This window comes from Rosa chinensis, chromosome 4, assembly GCF_002994745.2.
Source record: "Rosa chinensis cultivar Old Blush chromosome 4, RchiOBHm-V2, whole genome shotgun sequence".
NCBI classification, from domain to species: domain Eukaryota; kingdom Viridiplantae; phylum Streptophyta; class Magnoliopsida; order Rosales; family Rosaceae; genus Rosa; species Rosa chinensis.
Genome location: NC_037091.1, coordinates 54113233 through 54134229, shown reverse-complemented (window position 1 = coordinate 54134229; position 20997 = coordinate 54113233). Strand labels below are relative to the sequence as shown.

The window sequence follows — 20997 nt, the reverse complement described above, 5'->3', positions numbered from 1 at the left end:
AGCAAATTTGATGCCGTGCAAGAAGCTTTATTGAGCTTCCCTTCCCATAAACACGAATATTGACGAAGACGTAAACTATTCTAAGAGAAACTGTGATAATCTAGTACTGAACAATCAGAATAAGCAGCAAGATCGATATAAGGGCACGCTCAGCTCCACTACCACCACTAATTAAGCACAGCACTAGATTTATAGGCCATGTTTCCTTTCCCTAATTCCCAGCTAATTCTTGTGCAGAAGAATGAATCGGAATTCTCGCTCTTGCTCGAACATACCCTGCTGTAGTATCCATCTGCTAGCTCCATTTCTTAATCTTTTCTTTCATAGTTTTCAGGTATAAATAATTAGTTTTCCCCGTAGAGCATTGTTTAGATTAGAAACCAGAGCATGTATGCTTAATTAATTAGTTGGTTAATTAGTTTTCTTTCTCACAGAGCCAACGCCAACATGTATGTACCCAGATAAAACGTGGTGTTGCAGAGAATATGTGGTATTGTTTAATTGACTGAGAGGTCATGAATGACCTTTCTGATTCAAAATGTTTAAGTTGAAGGAATACTTCCTTTCCATGTTTGACCATTTATACGTACATGTAACATGCACGCATGTACGACAATATATGGACAAACAGTGGTACCAGTGAGTTCTGTTTGTTTTTGGTACTGTACATGTGTTCAATAACCCATCATACTCTAATAATTCAAGAGTATTCATTGCAAGTGAAAACGAAAGTGAAAGGTGAGAATACGTTAATTACAAGTACATTAGTTGAATGATGATACTAACATTTACTATTCGTAATTAATGCTACGTATTATGAGTAAACAATAAGAGTTATCGGAAATTAAGAAGACCGAATTTAACACTTCGCTTTTCAACATTGATCTTTTAGCATTTGCATGTACTTCATTCTTAAGTAAGAATAATAGTGAGGTTCTTGTTCCTCACACTCTTACTGGATAGGTGATTGAATTTGAGACAATTAATATCGATGTACGTTTTGTCAATTAATAACATAATGGTTCAGATCATGATACAACATTGAGAACAAACTGGAGAAAGATCCGTGAATGGAATGGTAAAACGGAATGAAGTTGAATTGGATTCGTATGTGATGATGATCATGATCATGATGGATCCGTGATGGAATTTCTGAAATGGCACAGCATGACAAATACTGTGGAACATCCCAAGGACACAACTGCTTTGCTGCTAGCAGCAGAGGGAATATTAATGCAGACCAGACCAGAGAGAAAACTATTTAAATTCAATTTGAGAGAGAGAGAGAGATAGTGTCAGGAGGGAGGAGGACTGGGGAGGAGTGTCAGGACAAGTCTGGTAAAACTTAAAAGTAGTACTTGGGGAATAGATTCCCACAATCCGGAAAAGTCCGAGACCGAGTCCGACCCATTCCCCGAACCCTCCTCTATAATGCAGAATCCTTCCATCTCGTGAGAGTGAAGTTCCCAAATTAACCAAAACCAGATTCACCATTGCTGCCCTAGCTAGCTACATTCCTGCTCTGAAATGTACAAGCATGGCTATAGTTTATTTACTTGGCCTTTTAATTCCTAATTTGACTACCTACACTCTCCTCCGATGACGTATCGAGCCAACGCGCGCGCATGCAGCTCCCCCAATACACTTTTGCTCTCTGTCACTGTTTCCTCGTCCCTTTCTTTCTGATCTGCATCCATTTTCAACCTCTCTAGCGTCAGATTTTTAATTAGCTTACAAAAAATATATATCAAACAGTTCAACTTCTGGTAGAATATTATAATGATTCTACATTCTCTCTTTCCCGGTCGAAGAATTGAAGCCTTAATTAAACGTCTTGATCTGGAAACTAACGAGCTTTAAAGTCCAACTGTACTGTCACTAACGAGCTTTAATTAATTCTATAATGAGTTCTTTAACCGTTAAATTCTCAATTAGTTGATATAAAATATACATGCTAATTGCTAGCCAGCTAGTCAGCTACATATGCTAGTATGTGTAGGTATACAGTATTGGAAATTATTTTATGCACTAATAGTGTAAATGACCCAACACTTATAAAATGATCTCAACCCTTGATATTTATAATTAATATTTTTATTAATAACCTAAGAATGTATTTAATATTATCTAACCATCTATTTATGTCGGTGCAAGTGCATGTCGGTGCACTAAATCCTGCCCCGTATTGTATTTAATTTCCTTCTTGTGACCATTAATTAACTTATTTTCATACATCACATCGTCCTTATTCCTTTTATATCATTACAAAATACAGATTATGTTGGAAATTTTGTGATTTAAAATTAAAATGTATTTTATTTATTTTGTGTTATTACTCTATTTATGATTTTAATGGTTTTATGTTGTAAATATATATATATATATATATATATATGATTATTATTTGATCGTTATATAGTTAAAGATGATCATGGTAAGTGTGACCTATATAAGGGTGCATGGGTAGAGTTGGAAGGCACATGGTTGGAAGACATGTGTGGTTGGATTACATATCGATGTCGGTGTACAGACATGTGTGAGATTATTTGCGAGTGATAATTCACCATAATGCAACCACTCTAGCACAACACCCTACTTATTTGAAGTCATCTCACATATTACACATATCTATTTTAAGTATACATCGATTTGAGTGCACGAGTGATTAAGGTTTAATGGAGCTTCTTAGTTGTACGACGGAGCTTGAATGGTACGTTGTTATATCTTGGCAAAATTCATCATTCAACCTTGTGCAGTAGGAGACGAATATTCTCTTAGAATAGTGCACTTGCACGCCTCAAGATATATATTATCATATTATTATATATTATTATATTCTCTTACTGTGCTTTTGTTTTCTTATTTCTATTATTAGTGCTATTTCTCAAGATATTATCATATTATTTTGTGTTTTAATTTTACAGAAATTCCGTCACATATTTTTTTTACAATAAATTATATGTTGCTATTTTTAGCTTTGACGCACATCTAAATGACTGATCTAATCACACTGCAATTGTAATATTTTAGTTTGAACTCAATATAGTGAATTTGAAATAATGACGATCTCATGTTATAATTGTGATATAATTTCTAGTCAATGCACATTGAATTTAAAATAATGTTAAATACACCTTATTATTTTGCTACTCAATTTCACTCGATGCAAAGTGAATCAGAAATATAATGAATTTATGTTATAACTGTGATTTTCAAGGTTCTACTCGATAAGATATATTTTTCTTTAAATTTAACTTTAAGTAAAAAGGAAGATTTGATTAAATAAGAAAAATGTAGAAGGGAATGCTAGCTTTGTTCATTTTATAAAGATAAAAGATCTAAATAGGTTTCAACGAGATTAATAAATTCAGAGCTTATTAATCAACACCGGTGGTCCTTCGCTCCTCCTAATTGTCCTTTACTAATCACCACATGCATTTACTAATCACCACATGGTTCAACAGGACAACAGGGGTTCTATTAGGTAAATACGCTGAAAACTATGATCTAAACTCATAGGGTACTTAATGAATAATTGAATATTTATACATGGATTGACTTCGGATTCATATAATTAAGAGCTTAAACTTCACCATATGTTGCCAAGCCGACCAAAATATCTCTAATACAGCTACACACATCATTGCAATATAGACAGATAGACTTGTACAACGCTCTTAACACGAATATAAAACACAATTATTTAGCCTAATTCACGGCCTCATTCTAACAACACAGGCAAAAAAATCAAACATATAATTATGTTCGTATATTAATAAAGAAATTAATAATTAAATATAGTAAAAGCGAATTCTTTTGGCTTCGGTTTATAGTTCTTGGCCGGAGAGTCAGCGCACGGCCGGATACGGCTGCCAAAGGCCTCATCCCTCCGTTTCAAAATTCCACCGAAGAGTGGGGTTTGGAAAATCAGAAATCATGCTGTCGACACAGGGTAGGGTTTACTAGGAAGAGTTGGGAGCTCTACGGACAAGACTTTTTGTAAGTGCGGTAAATTTTGATGGTCTCCCCCAACATGTTAACCGGTAATCAATTGTTTAACAAAACTCCAGCATTCAGTTTCGGTAATCGCGTTTTTACCGGGTCCTCTACTTTTTTCAAAAGAAACAAATTTAATCCTCCCAAGGTTAATATTCTGTGGCAGGCTTAATCAACTTTTTTCAGCAATTAGGGGAACACCTGTATTCTCTTCACGCGCCTCGACGATGTCCGTGAGACAAAGTGCAAATTGCAATTCCGTTGCTGGTCCCACTCTCTTATTCCCTCAAAACCCTCCCCACGCGCCATTCTAAGCGCGTGCGAGACTCTCTCTCCCCTCCCACCTCTCTTCTAAGGGCTCTACCCACTTTCTCATCTCAATTCAGAGCTGGGGGTTTGGGAAATGAAATGACCCTTTTATCTGTCTCTTTCTGTATCTCTTCCCTTGTTATACTTCTCCTTCCAAAATCCCACCTCTAATCTCTCTCTCTCTCTCTCTCTCTCTTCTCTCTATTCTCTCTCAGCTCCCCTGAGTCTTTGTGTGTGTCACTAGAAATTGTGTAAGATATAGTCGATGACAGCTCCGAACATGGCGACGATCGCTGCATCTCTGGAGCAGTCTCTGCAAAACTGTTCCTTAAACCACCGCCAGACCACCATCGCCGTCGGTGGCGGAAACGGTAGCCGTAGTAGTCAAGGGTCGAGTCATGTTGGGATGAGAAGGTCGTTGTCAACCTCATCAACCTCAGACGATGCGCAGCAGAATCAATTCATGCCCGACAACAACAATGAGGACACGGCTCTGGAGCTCAACTCCCATGTCTCGCTTCCCTACCATTGGGAACAATGCCTCGATTTAAAGGTAACAAACGAGTTTGGTCTATCGATCTCCTTGTTGGACAAAATCGGAAACCCATTTATAGTTTTGGGTTGTTTTAGTTTCCATTTAAAGGGTTCCATAAATGCAGAGAAAACATAGCAGAGATCTTGTTCATTTAATTTCTGAAATGTTCAGGGAGCTAGCTTTCAATCATTAGTGGGTTTGTTGTATTTAATGCTATGTGCTTCTCCTTCCCTTACCTTGTGATCGAAGATAGGGAACCAGAACAAAATTCTCAGAAAGAGATCTTTTTTTTCTTTTTTTTGAAACCCCATTTATTTCTTACTTTAGACTTTAGACGAAAGCCAAAAAGAAAAGCTAGCTTCACTGGGATTGACCATCTAGTTGGTACATTTCTTAAACAAGAGAGAAACTTTTATTCTTTTCTGTGTTTGATCATCTAGTTAGCCGCATTTTATTTAACAAACCTTTTTGGGTTTGTTGTTTTTTAAAAGTGGTGGTTAAAAATCTGGGTTTCATATATCTTATTGGGGTCTTCCTTGTTTCTGCTGCTAATAGTGTGGCTTAATTATTGTGATTAACTTTCAGACGGGTGAGATTTACTACATAAATTGGAGGAACGGAATGAAAGCGAAAGAAGATCCGAGAACAGCAGCACAATACAGCGGAGACTGTTACTACTCGGATGATGATGATAATAGCTCCTATGATAGCGAAGAGTCTTCGACCGAGTCGTCTCCATCTTCTTCAAGAGAGAGAGAGCCCTATAATAATCAGCAGCAGAAAGAATCAGATCAGAATAATAAGCAGGACCATGTTCTGGTTGTGGCTGGCTGCAAATCGTGTCTCATGTATTACATGGTCCCCAAACAGCACGAGGATTGCCCCAAATGCAGTGGCCAGCTTCTCCACTTCGATCGATCCGAAAGTGGCTCACCATGATCAATTACATCCGTTAGCATTTCTAGTTCCCCTCTAGCCATCCATCGTTTTGTTTAGACCGAAATGTGAGAGACAAATCTGTTAGTGTGGTGGTCGTTATTGTTGTTGTTCATTTTTTCTGGGCCTAGCTAGCTAGCTAGCTTGTTTTGTCAATTTGGGTTACGTTTGTTTTGGGAAGAAGCCATGGGAGAGGCAAGAGATGAGTCCTACACAGTGCCAGCAGCAGCAGCAGCAGGAGGAAGAAGGAGAAGGAGAAGAGCAAGGTCAATGGGATTGGTAGAAGTAGAGAAATTATTTGGTAATGATTGCGACGTGTAGGTTTCTTCTCTTTTGTTCCATGATCTTTCTCCTTAATTTATTTCAACATTTTTCTTTCTAAATATTGAACTATATTTTTATTCCTTATTATATATTATTTTTCATGGCCAACTAGCTAGCTCCCAATATTTCCGCTTAGGATTTACAGTGAACCTCTGCATCTTTTTTTTTCGAAGAGGACAGCTACTCATCATCAATGTCAATCAATGTTTGTTTTTCTTGTCGATTAGAGTTTCATATGATAAAGATATTTATAGGGATCATGTACATCATGCATGTTATGCAATCAATACAATTGAGATGAAATACATACAATGAAAATAGATTATCTTTCCCATTATCTTTGAATTAATAACCACTTTGAAGAACCCCGGAAATTAATGGATCGCCATATATTGTTCTAACATGCCTTTGCCATCATCTTCGCTCCACTTTCAAAGTTGTCAAAGGATTGGGGAGAAAGTTTCAAGCAATAGTTGTTGGGGGAGAAAAGAAGGAAAGAAGCTATGGCGGGTTGGATTTAATTGCCTCAGAGTCTAAATGTTGATAAAATGGTTAAATGGTTAAGAAAAGAAGGAAAGAATCTGCTAATCGAGTCCAACTTTAGAAGAAGATGAACCGTAATCAACAAGGTTATTTGCAACTTGGTCTCTTTCGTGGAAAATACGAGACGCCCTAAATTAGTCACTCCATCTTTGAGAGATTCGATGTGTATCGAATTTTCTCACTCCATCCTTTGTTTGCCAAGTAACCAAATGTGGAGGACGACAAATGCACTCCTTAGTCAATTAGTCATAGTCTTGTTTTTGTACGTGGTTACAATTTTTATATTGATCGCCATCATTGAATCTTTCTCCCTATATCAAAAATTATATGCCCATTGTATGACTGTTCTTCTATTCCATAAACAAAATAAAGAAATCGATAACTATAGTGGTAAAGAATATTTACGTTACGTCATATATACATGGATCCAATGTGAAGTTTGAAACTATTCCTGTATGATCTCTTTCGTTACTTTGTTCATAATGCTCTACTCTCCGCTTGGTTCTGAATTTATTAATTTAAGGCATAATTGCAAAAATATCCTTAAATTTGGCAATAACGTCAATTTACACCCTCAACTTGCAATTGCAAGAATGAACTCCCTGAACTTGGCGAAAACTATTGATTTGCACCCCTCCGTTAAATTCAACATTTTCCATCCAAATATGAGGACTAATATGGTCATTTTATGTTTTTATTGTAATTTTATATTTATTTATTTAAATAATAAAAATAAATGAAAAACAATTCTTTATTTTGGTTTATAAAGATTGTCTATTATAAGTTAAAAAAAAGTTCATTAATTAGGTTAAGTGCTAAATTTTTATTTTCCCACTTAATTTTTCTTACTAAAATAACAAAATGTAGGCATAATTTTGCAAAAAAAAAATAAATAAATAAATGAAAATCATGAATGAATAAGTAAATAAGAGTAGATGAAATTATACAAAAAAAAAAAAAAAGTAGATGGAAGGGCATGAATCTCCCTCTAAAGAATTATTTTTATTGTTCAAAGAAATAGATATAATTTGACCATATTACCCCTCATATTTGGATGGAAAACGTTGAATTTGACGGAAATGGTTCAAATTGACAATTTTCGCAAGTTCAGGGTGTTAATTTTAACAATTGTAAGTTGGAGATGTAAATTATTTAGAGGGTATTTTGACAATTATCTTAACTTAATGTTGTTTCTCATCCAAGTCAAAATCGATTAGAAGAAAGAAAATAGTAGGCGCCAACCTTATTCAAAATTCCTTCATTGCACGCGTGGTATGGGGTTGACCCTGTTGAGTGGAGTTGGTCTGGGTGGCCTGTATAGGTTGCTGAAGCAATGCCATATAGCTCGCTCAACCTCAAAGCTAATTAGAATGGTCAAAACCCAGGTTTGGTTTTGATATAAATAAATTGCGATCGAGCACCGCTACCTTTTCATCGTCTTGAAACGTTCCTTATTTTTTTCTTCTTATTTTTTGTTTAATTTGGTCAACAAATAGCGACGTCTATTTATCTTTTTGGAATTTTGGTAATAAAATAGCTATGAAGAATTGAAGATACGTACATGATCTTCGTTTAATAAGAGTTTGCAACTCATCATTTATGATTCCATTATTGGACAGCTGAGCTTTGCAATTGATGAGGTACCAATGTTGATGACTTCTGTGAATTATATTATCCAATTGATTGGTAAGAATTTCGTTGAATTAGATGGCAATGAGTGATCTTGTTGTCGATTTGATGTTAAGAAAAATGATGCATGAATATTTCGTATTGGCTCCAAGGGTTTGTTGAGCACAACGATTACAACTGCCACAATAAGGTAGATGATCGGTTTCCTATTTGAACGAATTTATACTTTTATGGTACGTGTAGACGAGTGATATGAATTATTTCTTTGTATTTTTTTTTGTTTCAGGATGTATTTTGGTCAATTCGCTTTAATTTTGCTTTTGCTCTTGAATTTATGAACAAAGCCTATAATAAAGTCCTAATTGATAGAGCAGTAGCATTCGTGGATTGCAACTCTTTCAAAAAAACAGAAGAAAAAAAATCTCTGTCTAACAAATTAAAGCATATTTTTTTTTTCGCCTTCTAAAAAGACTATAAACGTAATGTGAATATGTGATATTAATATGGTTGACATTTCGTTTCCTTGAAATGCATACGTAGAACCGAAATCAAAAACATGATGTATACCAAGTTGAATGCCCTCCAAACCAGTTATTACTTCTTCCTGCAAGTTATGTCCTATGATATTCTTAACTTACAAGTTTTGTCCCATGATTTGAGGCATGTACATATAAAGATGGTGACTTCCAGATGTGGATCACTGGATCTCTTTGTTCTTTTCCTTTTGAAAAGATTTTGCTTTCACCTGGGAAAAAGAAAAAAGAATCATGGAATCAAACACCAAGATGAAGAAACGTTTAGAATATTCATGTCGAACGTACCGCAAAGCTTTTTATTTTTCCTTGCTGTAGCTTCGGGAATGACAAGTGCAAGAATCAAAGCTAGTGCTGCTCATCGGCCTTTCTTCGAATTAAGTTGAACTAGATCGAGTTAGTTAGCTACTAGAATAATTGAATATATACATATAACACAGATTGGATGCAGAGTTATATACATAATAGAGAGAGAGAGAGAGAGAGAGAGAGAGAGAGAGAGAGAGAGGATGTGACATGGATGGTGCCTGTCGGTGTAGTACGTAGTTTGGTCTGAGAAGGTGAGGCCCGGCCTCCGTCCTAAAAGATTCGAATTACATAGGAGAAAGAGAGAGAGGTCGCGCGATGTGGTTCACTTGATGGTACATAGGAGGAGTATATATAATGGTCTAAGGCTGCTCTAAGCCAAGCATGGCTAGCTAGCTGAACTACTATGTAAATGACTAATGAGAAAACAGAGGAGCCTTCGGGGTCGAGTACGTTGTTGGTTGGCAGATAGAGTATTTATATGTACATGCATACACATATTAAATGTGGACTTCTAATTAGAACTTCATGATCGAGACTCATTTTTTATCACATTTCAGCAAATCAATGGTTAGATATTTAGATATTTATGAATATATCATTTATGTAAATAGATATTCATATAATCGTGATTTATATTTTATGAACATGAAAGTTTTAGGTTTGACAGTTCATTGATTTGATCTATTTTGGTACCTTAACGATTAGCAATTTTGAATAAAATTTGGAAAATTCTTAGGTTCACTCCTAGGGTGAACTAGCATATTCACCCTCATTGTCGATTAACATACTTTTACTTAATAAATTTATAATCCAACCATTCATGTTGTATAAACTATAACGTAATACAAAGATTAGCTATGTAAAAAATCAATCAAATTGAAGACCTTTTAGTTATTCATTTATATGAAAGACATGGACGGTTCATCATAATAGTAGTAAGTGTTGTTAGAACTATCTATTTGTTTGGTTCAATTAGATAATTAAACAATTTCCGATTCGATTGGTTTTTTTACAGAGATGATCTTTAAATGCTAATTTAAGATATGGACTGTTAAATTATAAATTTATTAAGTAAAAGTATGTTAATTAACAATGGAGATGAATATGCTAGAGAATTGTTCATAAAATTTTCAGAAGTGATATACTATGTATACTCAAACATCTTAACTGTTGATTTGCCAAAATGTAATCGAAAAGTGAATCTCACAACTATTGATTAGACAGTCCTCATAGAGTTTTCATTTTAAAAGTCTTCATTAAAATCTCACATTGCATGAAAAAGATTGAGAATCTAGTCATCCATCAAATTCAATTGATCAAGAAAGAGGAGTCCGAGCAGTGCAGTACGTACAATATTGTAGAAATATACAGTTATTAGAATACGATTGACAATAGGTGATATATATATATATATAGATATATAGATCGACAATATCCATCAATAACTAGACCAAAAAAAAAGAGACATCCATAAAAAACAAGCATATAGTGACTTAATGTGAGATCGAGGGAAGAGGACATGGAAACTCTCTCTCTCTCTCTCTCTCTATCTCTCTCTGGTTCTGAGTGAGTCATGGTCAGTTCTCAGTCGGCAGCAGGTCAATTAATCAAGGACAAATAAGGAACTCATGCATACTGGTGAACTGGAATAAATGCATGGAGATTGGAGGAGGAGGAGAGATAAGGACCTGCAAGCTATGGACCAAGGTCACCTGAAAATGAGGGGCAAAATGGGACATTTGAGTGTAAAAAATGCTGATTTTTTGCCTTAGTGCAGGTGGACCAAGGTGCAAGACTCTTTGCTCCTAATTAAGCCCCAACCTAGCTATTGCCTTTTTACTATAAGCCAGCTTGGGTCTCTCTATAATGCATGATCCTGCAGACGAATCTCTGCAGGCAATCTGCAAATGGAATCTCTGTCACATTTGTCCTTTTCTCTCAAGCCAACCCCTCCACTGGTAAATCCTTGCCTTTTTCTTACCTTTTGCATCTTTTATTACCATTACTATTACCCCTTAAGTTCAGAATTCAACTATTACCTCCACTTACTGTGAAATAGTCTTCTCTTTTCGTTAGAGATTTGTTCTGATCGGCTCATGGATTGGACTTTACGTCGGTGAATTGTCTCTATCCTTGAGTAGTCGGAATATCCAGTGTTTTTTTTTTTCACCCTCGAAAGACGAAGACACCTATGAGACGGTCCATATCCTCCTACAGTTTACTACTGCTGATATAATTTCAATGCAACAAGAAATCAATTAGTTGAATGAAATGATGAATGTGTTTGACCTCCAGATTAAAGTCCAGAGCATGATGGGACTTTGTCTCATGATTTCAGGCATGGATGGTGCATGTCTTTTTGTCCAGCTGATCGATGTAGATCAATTGATTTCTACCCCTATTTTGTTTTCACCCTTTTGGATTGAATAAATACATGGGCAAATTAAGCTTTTAAAATGTCAATTTCTTCTGCCTGGGAAAAAGAAAAGGAATCCTGCATTGCTTTGAATCATTCAAGTAACATAAGGCTAGATGGAACAGGGTACGTCGACTAGAAAGGAGGAGAAAACTGTTAGAACAGTTTTTTTCATACGTACGCTAATGTAATAGTGAACATCAATTATTATCCAACAAGATATCTTTCATTTTTCGATTTGTATATAAATGTTCTCTAATAATTTTTCATGTAACAATTCTCAATCTACAAAGACAACTCATGAATTCTCGAAGTGTTTTATGATTAAGATGTGTTTTTAATGAAGTAATACTGAAGTAAAATAGACCATCATTTGAATCCGAGTCCTAAATGAATGATAATTTCTCCGACATAAAACATTCGAATTTCGCAGAGATTGATAATTATGGATGCTTCGAAGGAGTGTGATGGTCCAACAATAAGCATTTCAGTGGGGTAACTTGTAACAATGTTGATGGTTGGCACTTGGCAGATAGAAGTGACAATGCCAGATCAGTATATTACAAGCCAGGGAATCTAAGCATGCATCAAATTCAAATGAAAGAGTAGAGATACAGAGTGAGACGAAATCGATATTATACGCGGCCTGTAAATAGCGACTTGGCTAGTGAGAGGAAAGGGAAAGGGAAAGCCTGGGTGTGGTTGTTCTTGGTGAGTTGGTGAAGGACAACGAATCGAGGAACTGGTACTACTGGAATGGCCTGGCCTAGATAGGGAAGAAGATAAGGACCCTCGAACAAAGTATAGCTATTTGAATTACTCCGATCTCTTCGTTGTTGATGAAGACGTTTCCCTGCAAATGGAATCTCTGTCAACGAGTTTGTCCCTTTCTCTATTCCCCACTGCTTGTGTCCTTCCTTTTTGCATCTTTTACCACTACTACTTTGGTACTTCCAAGTTCCAACCATTGCTCTTCCACCACTCACTAACGGTAGAAAAACTCAATGAGGGAGCATATGTTCCATTTTTCACAACCAGAAATTATATACGATGACTTATTCCCTCTTTAATTTTTTTATTTTTTATTTTTTTTATATATTGAAACGGAGATCGAAAGATCTGATCACCTATTTATTAGAAAATAAAAGGATACACCAAATTTTGAGATCGAAATAGGTCAAGTCTTTCATTAAGTTCAGCAACCAGTACAAAAACGAAACACCCCTATAAGGTTGACAGAAATAATCATTCCCCAAAACCTTCCCAAATTAAATCCCTATTCTAGAAGAATAAAAATCTCAAAAAGTCCCTAATACACCCACCTTTTAGGAAGTCCACGCACCATTATTCTAACAAAAACCAAGAAATCTCGAAGCAGATATAAAATGGTTTCAACTAAGGTTATGGTTTTTGCAACCCAAACAAGATTTAAACAGTACTATGAGCCATAGAAGCCCATTCCATCCAACAGAGCAATCCAATGAGCCCATAGTTCAAGGCCCAAGTGCCCCAATCAATCAAGGCTTTTGATGGAGGAGGGGAAGAAGCAGCGATGCTGCCACACCAACGCCCACCACCACGTCCACCTCCGCTGCTAATGCTGCCAGTACCAACTCCGTCTTCAACAGCCCAGCCGCTGTCATCCTCACCTTCAGCACTATCCAAATCTGTAACTCGAGCAACCATACCAAAGCCAAGTAATGTTGCCCATCATTGTGCAGCAGACGAACCAAAATCGTCTCCAATTCCGCGATCACCTATCACATCAGGAAGAAGAACCAACCTAAGATCCACAAATCTCCGGCAATCACCACCCTCACCATCCAGCAAAACATCCAGAAGTCTCGACCCCATCAACTTCTCTGCAGCAAACCAGGCTATATCGCCAGTCTCATCACTCGCTAGACCCCTACATACCCAAACTAGATCCAAGCCTGGAACGGTCCCATCTCCGCCGAGGCTGAGCACAACAAGCATCATAAGAAGAAAAAGCAAAACCCAATGCTCCATCATGCAAGAAGCAAAAACCGTCCTACCTCGCAGCACCACCAGCGCACCCTACTTCGGCACGAGACGCAGCAGAGAGGGCGAAAGCAACAACAAAGTCATCTATGGCATTAGCCATAAGTTTGAGAAATTTATTGAAAACGGGAGGCCTACTAGTAAACCCTAGCAGAGTGGCTAGGTCAAAAAAAATAATAGGGATACACCAAGTTTGTGGTGATAGAAGTAGAACAGTAAACAAGCAATCAAATGATGATGCATGGATCATAGATATGCTAATTTCTTCCATTTTCCTTTTAAGAGCCGATTTTTTTTCCTTTCTTTCTAGGTTCATTAAGACACGTGTCGTACACATCCTTAAAGAAACAAAACCAATAAAGTTACTGAATACACTTGTAAGTAGTAAACACTATTAGAGCAAGTCCACTGATTTGTTTTTGACCAGTCACCAGCTAGATTTGGTGAGGTGGTGACCAGCCAAACACCAAAAATTGCTTCCACCAGGCCTTCCTTGACCAATCAATATCTGGCCTTTCTTGACCGAGTCGAAGAAAAAGGGCAAAGCCCTGACTAAAATTATGACCAGTTGAAGGAGACGCCAGCTCGGCCCAAAGCCGGACGTGGCCGACGTCAACGATAGACAATCAAAGAGAGACGCGGAGGAGAGGCCGCGTGGAGGCGAAGCACGAATGAGGTTTAGCCGCATTTGCTGACCGTGTGAGTTGACTCGTTTGTCTCCTAGCGACAAAAATTGGGCGGAAGAGAGCACGCGTGGAAGCTAGCCGTTGGGTGAACCGAAAATTTGAAATCAACGGTCAAGTAATCTTAGCCGTCTGTTTCAATTAAGATGCAGATCTGACGGCAACTAATTAATATGTATATATATAAAATCAAACGCTAACAAAACGGTAAGAAAAAAAATTGTAAAAAATTCTAAAAATTTCTCTATAAATACCTACCATTTTCTTTACATCTTACACCCAAAAATCAATAAACGGTAAAAATTGATGAACAGTGAAAAATGAACAGTCTTGACAGGTCAAGAAAAAAAAAGGGTGGAAACCCATGTCCAATGACAGTGAACAGTTACTTGACTGGTCGACGCCTTGACATTTCTTGACTACGGGTGCACTTGCTCTGAATTAAAAGATTTCATACTAGTGTTGCGTCAAAAGATTACCTAGGATCCTTAGCCGTTGCTCTTGTTATAAATATAGTTAAACAATATATATATATATATATATATATATATATATATATATAGGGCATAGTACTGAAAATGAAGAACTCGGTGAAACGAGAATCCACTTAATCTTGCCAGTAAGCCATTGCACGTTGGAAACTGGAAATCACGGTCTTTAATTCTCACTAATATCATGGGATGGGTAGAACCGTTGAATGAGATGAGATGAGGCCTGTTTTTTTGGTCTGGGGATGAGGCCATTGGGGTAAGAGAAAAAACAAAAACAAAAAAACCACTTGATCAGTTGATCTTGTCCCATGATGTCGAAAGATACAGGCACCCCCATGTTACAGCCCATACTGGGCCAGTGTCAAAGCCCAAGTGTTGGGCAATACTCTGCTGAATGGTGCATCAAGCTCCATTAATGGAAATGTATTTACCTTAGGCCCAACGGATGTCTCTTATGCATGCTTTTTTATGCATAATCTGGCAATATATCAAGATCCTATGGCCCCTGTGAATGTGTTTCGTGATGATGATGGAAGCAGTGGTTGAATTCGACAGGGGTAATTACACTCGGCTATGATCACAATAGCAGTCATGACTCGATTGAAAGGAAGATACAATTCTGACCCTCAGTTAGCTAGCTAGCCTCATTTTTCTCAGGACTAGCTTGTACAAGTTTCGCTAGAGGAGTAGAGTGTTGAATGGTGGATTGTTAGGTTTAGGTGAGAGCGGTTAGGAGGCCAGGTAGCTTTGTCGTAGCTTTATTCTTGAGCATTTATTCTGGGAACGGAACGAGCTTGTTGACGGTTAGTTGGTTCGATTACCATAAGCGCTTGTTGGAAAAGCAAGTAAATTGTGGGAACCGTTTACAAATTTCCACATTTCTTTAGTTTCCACTGGAATTGAAGCACTGCAGCACTGTGTTATAGTATTACAAGACTAGGAGCTATCTAATCTGGGCTGGAAGCAAAACACATTTAGCAATGAGTTACCGCCCTATTCCTGGAGAACCTCCACCGCCACCTCCACCAGGCAAGTTACTGACCATGCATATATTGATCTCTTCGTTTGTGTTAGTGGTCATTTAGTTCAATTCAGGTCTGTTATTTGTACTGGTTTTGCTTATGTTGTGTGACAAATGAAAACCACAGAGTTTGCGCCTCCTCCGCCACTCGACTTTGGGATGCCACCGCCGCCACCAGAACACCCTCATCCTCCGCCTCCCGGTCCACCTCCGCCTCCCGGACCCCCTTCACCAGGATTCCCTTATCCTCCGCCTCCCGGACCCCCTCCACCAGAGTTCCCTCATCCTCCACCTCCAGGACCACCGCCACCTGGCTATCAGGGCTACTTTAATCCTCCTCCACCACCACCACCACCGTCGACTCTACCCCCGCCCCAACCCCCTCGGCAGGAAGACGATGACTGCCTTTCATGTTTCAGAGGCTGGTATGTCCTCATATCCCCAGATTAATTATGTACGACACCTTTAGACATTGAAGGTGTTTAAACAGCTAATCTTACCATGCAACGAACAATCAGCTAAGCTCAATATTGACAGTTTGACTATTACTGTCAGATACTCGGATTATTGTATGAACAGGCTTGAAACTACTTTGCCAAATGAATCTACTAACTGGTTAATTCATGTGAACCAGATATTTCTATGAGACAATCAACTTTTTTTCTACGAGGCAATCAACTTGTGGCTTCTCCTTAATTCGTTCTTCTTCACTACTTGCTGATCCCCTGCCCCTCTTGTCTGCATTTTTTGCAGTTTGGCTGCACTTTGCTGCTGCTTCCTGGTGGACTCGTGCTGCTTTTAAATACATGCATCAGTTCTTGCATTTTTATGATGAGTGGTTTTGGTTGTTCTGGGATAGTAGAGTGCATCATTTACAAAATGATTTAGATAAATAAGGGGAAGAGTTTCTGTATTTCAAGGAACATTATGTGATTCTAACGTAATATATTGAAAATTTTATTATGTCCTTTCATTCTCTCATTTAGAGTCAACTTGAATCTTGTATCTTGCGGATATTCACTATATATATTGAACTAAAATTTTCAATTAAAACATGCATGGAATGTGTATATAACTAAATAAAATACAGGGAAGCAGAGGATATAAGAATTACAGGAATCAGATAAACGTGACTATTATAGTACAATATTTGTATCACAAAAATCAAAGCAAACCTATTGAACTCGGACCTTGAAACCAAGATAGGACGATTCAAAACGAAACCTCATCTTCTAAACAACAACAGGTTGCACTTCATTGGTCCCAACTGCTCTGAAATTCGACACACTGTCTAGCACGTGATGCGAAGCTTTCTCGAAGTTAACAAACCCCATAAACCAGAAATCATGTCCATCGGTGGTGACAATCTGAAGGTACTTCTCCGGCGTCGGGGTCTCCGTAATCACCACAGGGTTCACTCTGCCTACATTCGTCATAGGAATCATCACCTGTTCATCAACACAGAGATATTTTCAATCAAATTACTCGAATACCAGAAACGAATATCCACAAATCAGTCAAATTAGTAGTTACCTTGTAGTAGCTCCAAGTTGATTGTCCAGACGGAGCAGTAAAAGTCAACGGCCGGTCGCTGCAAAAACCGATTCTTGCCGTCGACAGATACAGAGTCCCGGCCACAGGTCCGGTGGAAGTCGAAAGATAGCAAGCGAAAGTCTTCTTCAACCTCTCGTTGGGATCAGTAGCGAAAATCTGCTTAAACAGAGACTCAAACCCGCCTTCCGTGATCGCCTTGGCCGTCAAGTTCACTTTTCCCCAGGCGGCCTCGGAAACAGAGGGCCCTGTTTTGAGGTTGTGCCAGATGTTCCGGGCGATGGTCTCGGCCTTGTTTCCCCACGAGTTGAAGAGGTTGATCACCGGCTCGAAGGGGTTGTTGGTCGGCTTGTTGATCGGAGAGTACTGAACGTACGGCTGTTGTTGCTGTTGTGTTTCGAGCGGTTGCTGCGGGATTTGCTGGTGGTCAGCGGCTTTCCATAGAGCAGCTTTCTGGTTATCCGGGTGGACGTTCGGAGCTGCGGGAGTTCCCATTATGTGGGTCCCCCATTTCTTGGCGTCCTCCTCCGACGGCGGAGGCGGCGGCGGCGGCGGTTGCGAGGCGTGAATGTCGGGGACGGTTGTGGTGGGAGGATAAGACTCCCGGGGAGAAAGCTGGTCTTCCGGTCTGCTCGACATGGTTAAACTAGATCAAAAGGATTTGATTGATGAAAGGGAAGGAATGATTTGTTAAACCGAAAAGAAATCAGAGGCTATATAAGGGAAGAAAATTGAGGAGATGTACGCGGTGGTTTTGTTTCTTTGTAACTAAGCGAATGCGTTTGGATTATAAAAACGGAGTGGATTAGGAAGGAGTTGCAAGTATTTGGTATTGGGAAGATTCCAGAAGGGTTATTTAGGTAATTGGGATCCAAGGTCGACAAGGTTCCATTTCTGGAGAGGATCAGGAGGTTAAGGATATGTATGAACCAGAGTCCTAAGGAAAGGTGCGTTTGCTGTAACCAGGTGTCGAAAGTGAGCCCCTCCACGCATGTAGAACCAGTGACACTTATATTACACGCGTGGCATGGCATCAATAACACTTTTATTACAGTCAACTCTCAATTTAGATAGTGGAGCCGTTAAAACTGTGGGTAGCTTCTACGCATGGATTTGGTAACTGTATAAAACAACGCCATTTTTGATGTGAGATGTGACATATCTTGGATCGGGCAAAACGAAATTTCGTTGCTCTTTCAAGTCTTTCGTCGTTGGCAGCTTAATCACCGGTTGTGAGGAACAACATCAATAACCACAACCCACCTCCCTCCATCGATCTCATCACATATCAAAGTTTTGATTGACTGATTGATTGATTAATCATAGCGAAACAATGAGTTACCACAATGTGGTTCATGTTGGTCACCAATCTCATGATCCCCCATCAGGTAAGTACACAGGTTTTGATTTTTGCATTTTAATTTGATTAGGGATGTAATGGAATAAGTTGTTGTGGTGACTATGAAATGCATTGGATTGATGATCAGGGTATCCATCGGAATATCCTCCACCGCCTGATTTTCTTCCACCGCAGCAGCCGGGGTTTCCGAACCCTCATGAGTTTCATGGCCCTCCTCCGCCTCAGCCACCGCATCAACACCATCAACGCTATCAGGATTACTTCTATGAAGGCTACCCGCCGCCGCATTCAGCTCAGCCCTACAACCGCCAACATTACCAGAACAACCCATATGACTATGACAGTGGCTGCCCTCCTTTCCTCAATTCCTGGTATGCGTTTTCTATCCCACAATATGATCATCAATTAAATTGTTATGGTTCCAATTGGATTTCGATTATGTAGTCATCAGATCAGCTGCCTTGATGTGCACTTCTCTGTCAAAAATTTGGCTCACCATCAAGTTTGTTTAACATGAATGAGTGATGTCTACCTAGATGCATATGTAACTTATGCACATTTACCCTGGATTGAATTGTGAGATTGCTTGAGAATTGGATGAAACTACAGTAACATCTGAATGATCCAATTCAGAATTAGCTAATGACTGTTTTTGATTTCCGATCGTTAAATTTCGGCTGATATCTTCCATTTTTTTTGTTTTTGTTTACATTGGCAGTTTGGCCGCACTCTGCTGCTGCTGCCTTTTGGAGCGCTGCTGCTTGTGGTGATTCTACTCTTTGAAGCCTCTCTACTGCTCTCAAGTATCATTTGATTCTGCAGCGGCTTGGTTCTGGCCTTCTGAGTAAATGTAGGATTCTTTGAGAGCAAGAATCCATCAATTCTGTGTAGAATTGGATCATAAATGTTTCACTGCATGTTTTGCAGCTATCATGTACATCACTAAACTGTATGTTTGATGTTGTCACATAAACTTGTGGAAATTCCACTTCTTTTTAGACTTCATCACTCTTCATGGTGGAGGATGGGTGATCCTTGAGACAATCTGATTAATTTCAAGCGAATCTGTAAAAGTAGACTAATGCCTTCGGCTCAGCCAATTCATTTACACATACAAGACTGAGGTTGGCTATGTGACCCGTTCAAACATCAAATCCAACCCGGAGTTCCAGGGCAAAAGAAAAGAAATAAATTTTTGACACTTACATGGGCCAGCGGAGGACATTATTGCCTTGTCTAGACTTGAGCCGGGTTTGTCCACTTTTATGGGCTCTTCTAACTCGAGGGTTTAGGAAAGTAATTTACTTTTTGGCTTCTTGAGTTCTTGAAGTGAAGCGGCGGAGTTTCATTCACACGTCGGTCACATTAATGGCTTTGTTTAGTTCCAATTCTCAAATTCCAAGATAGATTTGGAGTGAAAGCAAAACTGTAGAATCGAGCTCTCCCCCTTCCTGCTAGTCAGACTTTTCTTCCGGATAATTTAGGTGTGGGCTGTTATAGTGAATTTTGTTTGTAATTGTTTTTTTTAATATTTTTTTTTGTAATTGTTTTTAAACTATCGAAAAAAAAAGTACTGATAAAAAAAAACAGTAGAACTGTTAAATAAATTTTCTCTTAACGGGTTTTGTTGGTACACCCGAAACGATCCATAAAGTGTTGGTTATCAATGGAATAATGGATTAACACATTACAAACTAAATGGGCTTTATCATGCTGATTTGGGTCTGGTTAACGAATTGCAAACTCGTTTGCTACTTTTCACCGGTTAGAATCCAATTGGTTACAGGATATCAAATTGATAAGAAGTTTAAGAACTACTTATCGCAAACACCACACGGTATTCTATAAACCCCGGTCATCTTCTAAACTTGATTAGGGCTACGCCATACGATGACTCACACTCACCACCACCATCACAATGACCATCACGTTATCCATGTCCGCCACGAATCTCATCACTGTCCTCCTCCGCCGCGGCCAACCGGCCCAACCGTACCAGGTAAGTCACCTGCAATTGTAATTTAAGGTTTAGGGTTTTCTCTTCTCAGCTAGATTATTTGGTTTTCGATTTCTTGCTTTAATGTGAGTGTAACAACGAAATTTTGCAGGCTATCCGACGAAGAGTCCTCCACCGGCACATAAACATCACACACATCATACGTATCAGGATTACTGCCATGCACCACCACCATGTTCAAACCCACCGGTGCATTCAGATCTAGATCACGAACATGCAACTCATGGAGGTTATTGGTAATCAATCTTATATCAATCCCTATTTTTTCAATAAATCAAATTGAATTATTGGTTCGACATTGTTATTGATCTCTCACTTTTCT

The 20997-nt window shown here is 38.5% G+C and overlaps 4 protein-coding genes across 5 annotated transcripts; 3 read left to right on the top strand and 1 right to left on the bottom strand.

Moving 5' to 3' along the window:
- Nucleotides 1-4325: 4325 nt before the first annotated feature.
- On the top strand, nucleotides 4326-6208 carry LOC112197606. The gene is made up of 2 exons (XM_024338342.2): nucleotides 4326-4858; nucleotides 5426-6208. Exons 1-2 carry the CDS (start codon nucleotides 4571-4573, stop codon nucleotides 5777-5779), a joined length of 642 nt encoding a protein of 213 aa, XP_024194110.1. The 5' UTR covers nucleotides 4326-4570; the 3' UTR covers nucleotides 5780-6208.
- Nucleotides 6209-15478: 9270 nt separating this feature from the next.
- LOC112196914 (basic proline-rich protein) lies at nucleotides 15479-16720 on the top strand. Of its 2 annotated transcripts, none has more exons than XM_040518345.1 (3): nucleotides 15479-15755; nucleotides 15875-16172; nucleotides 16382-16502. In XM_040518345.1, coding segments are annotated over exons 1-3 (348 nt in total). In that variant the 5' UTR covers nucleotides 15479-15706; the 3' UTR covers nucleotides 16383-16502. The 2 variants fall into 2 exon arrangements, with proteins under 2 accessions (XP_040374279.1, XP_024193161.1); XM_024337393.2 differs by having other exon boundaries at nucleotides 15491-15755; nucleotides 16501-16720.
- A 20-nt stretch (nucleotides 16721-16740) lies between these two features.
- On the bottom strand, nucleotides 16741-18088 carry LOC112196913 (GEM-like protein 5). The gene is made up of 2 exons (XM_024337389.2): nucleotides 17281-18088; nucleotides 16741-17195 (listed from the first exon to the last, which is right to left on the bottom strand). Exons 1-2 carry the CDS (start codon nucleotides 17935-17937, stop codon nucleotides 16980-16982), a joined length of 873 nt encoding a protein of 290 aa, XP_024193157.1. The 5' UTR covers nucleotides 17938-18088; the 3' UTR covers nucleotides 16741-16979.
- Nucleotides 18089-18289: 201 nt separating this feature from the next.
- Nucleotides 18290-19658, top strand: LOC112196915 (cysteine-rich and transmembrane domain-containing protein WIH2). The gene is made up of 3 exons (XM_024337395.2): nucleotides 18290-18686; nucleotides 18786-19029; nucleotides 19377-19658. Exons 1-3 carry the CDS (start codon nucleotides 18632-18634, stop codon nucleotides 19426-19428), a joined length of 351 nt encoding a protein of 116 aa, XP_024193163.1. The 5' UTR covers nucleotides 18290-18631; the 3' UTR covers nucleotides 19429-19658.
- Nucleotides 19659-20997: the final 1339 nt, after the last annotated feature.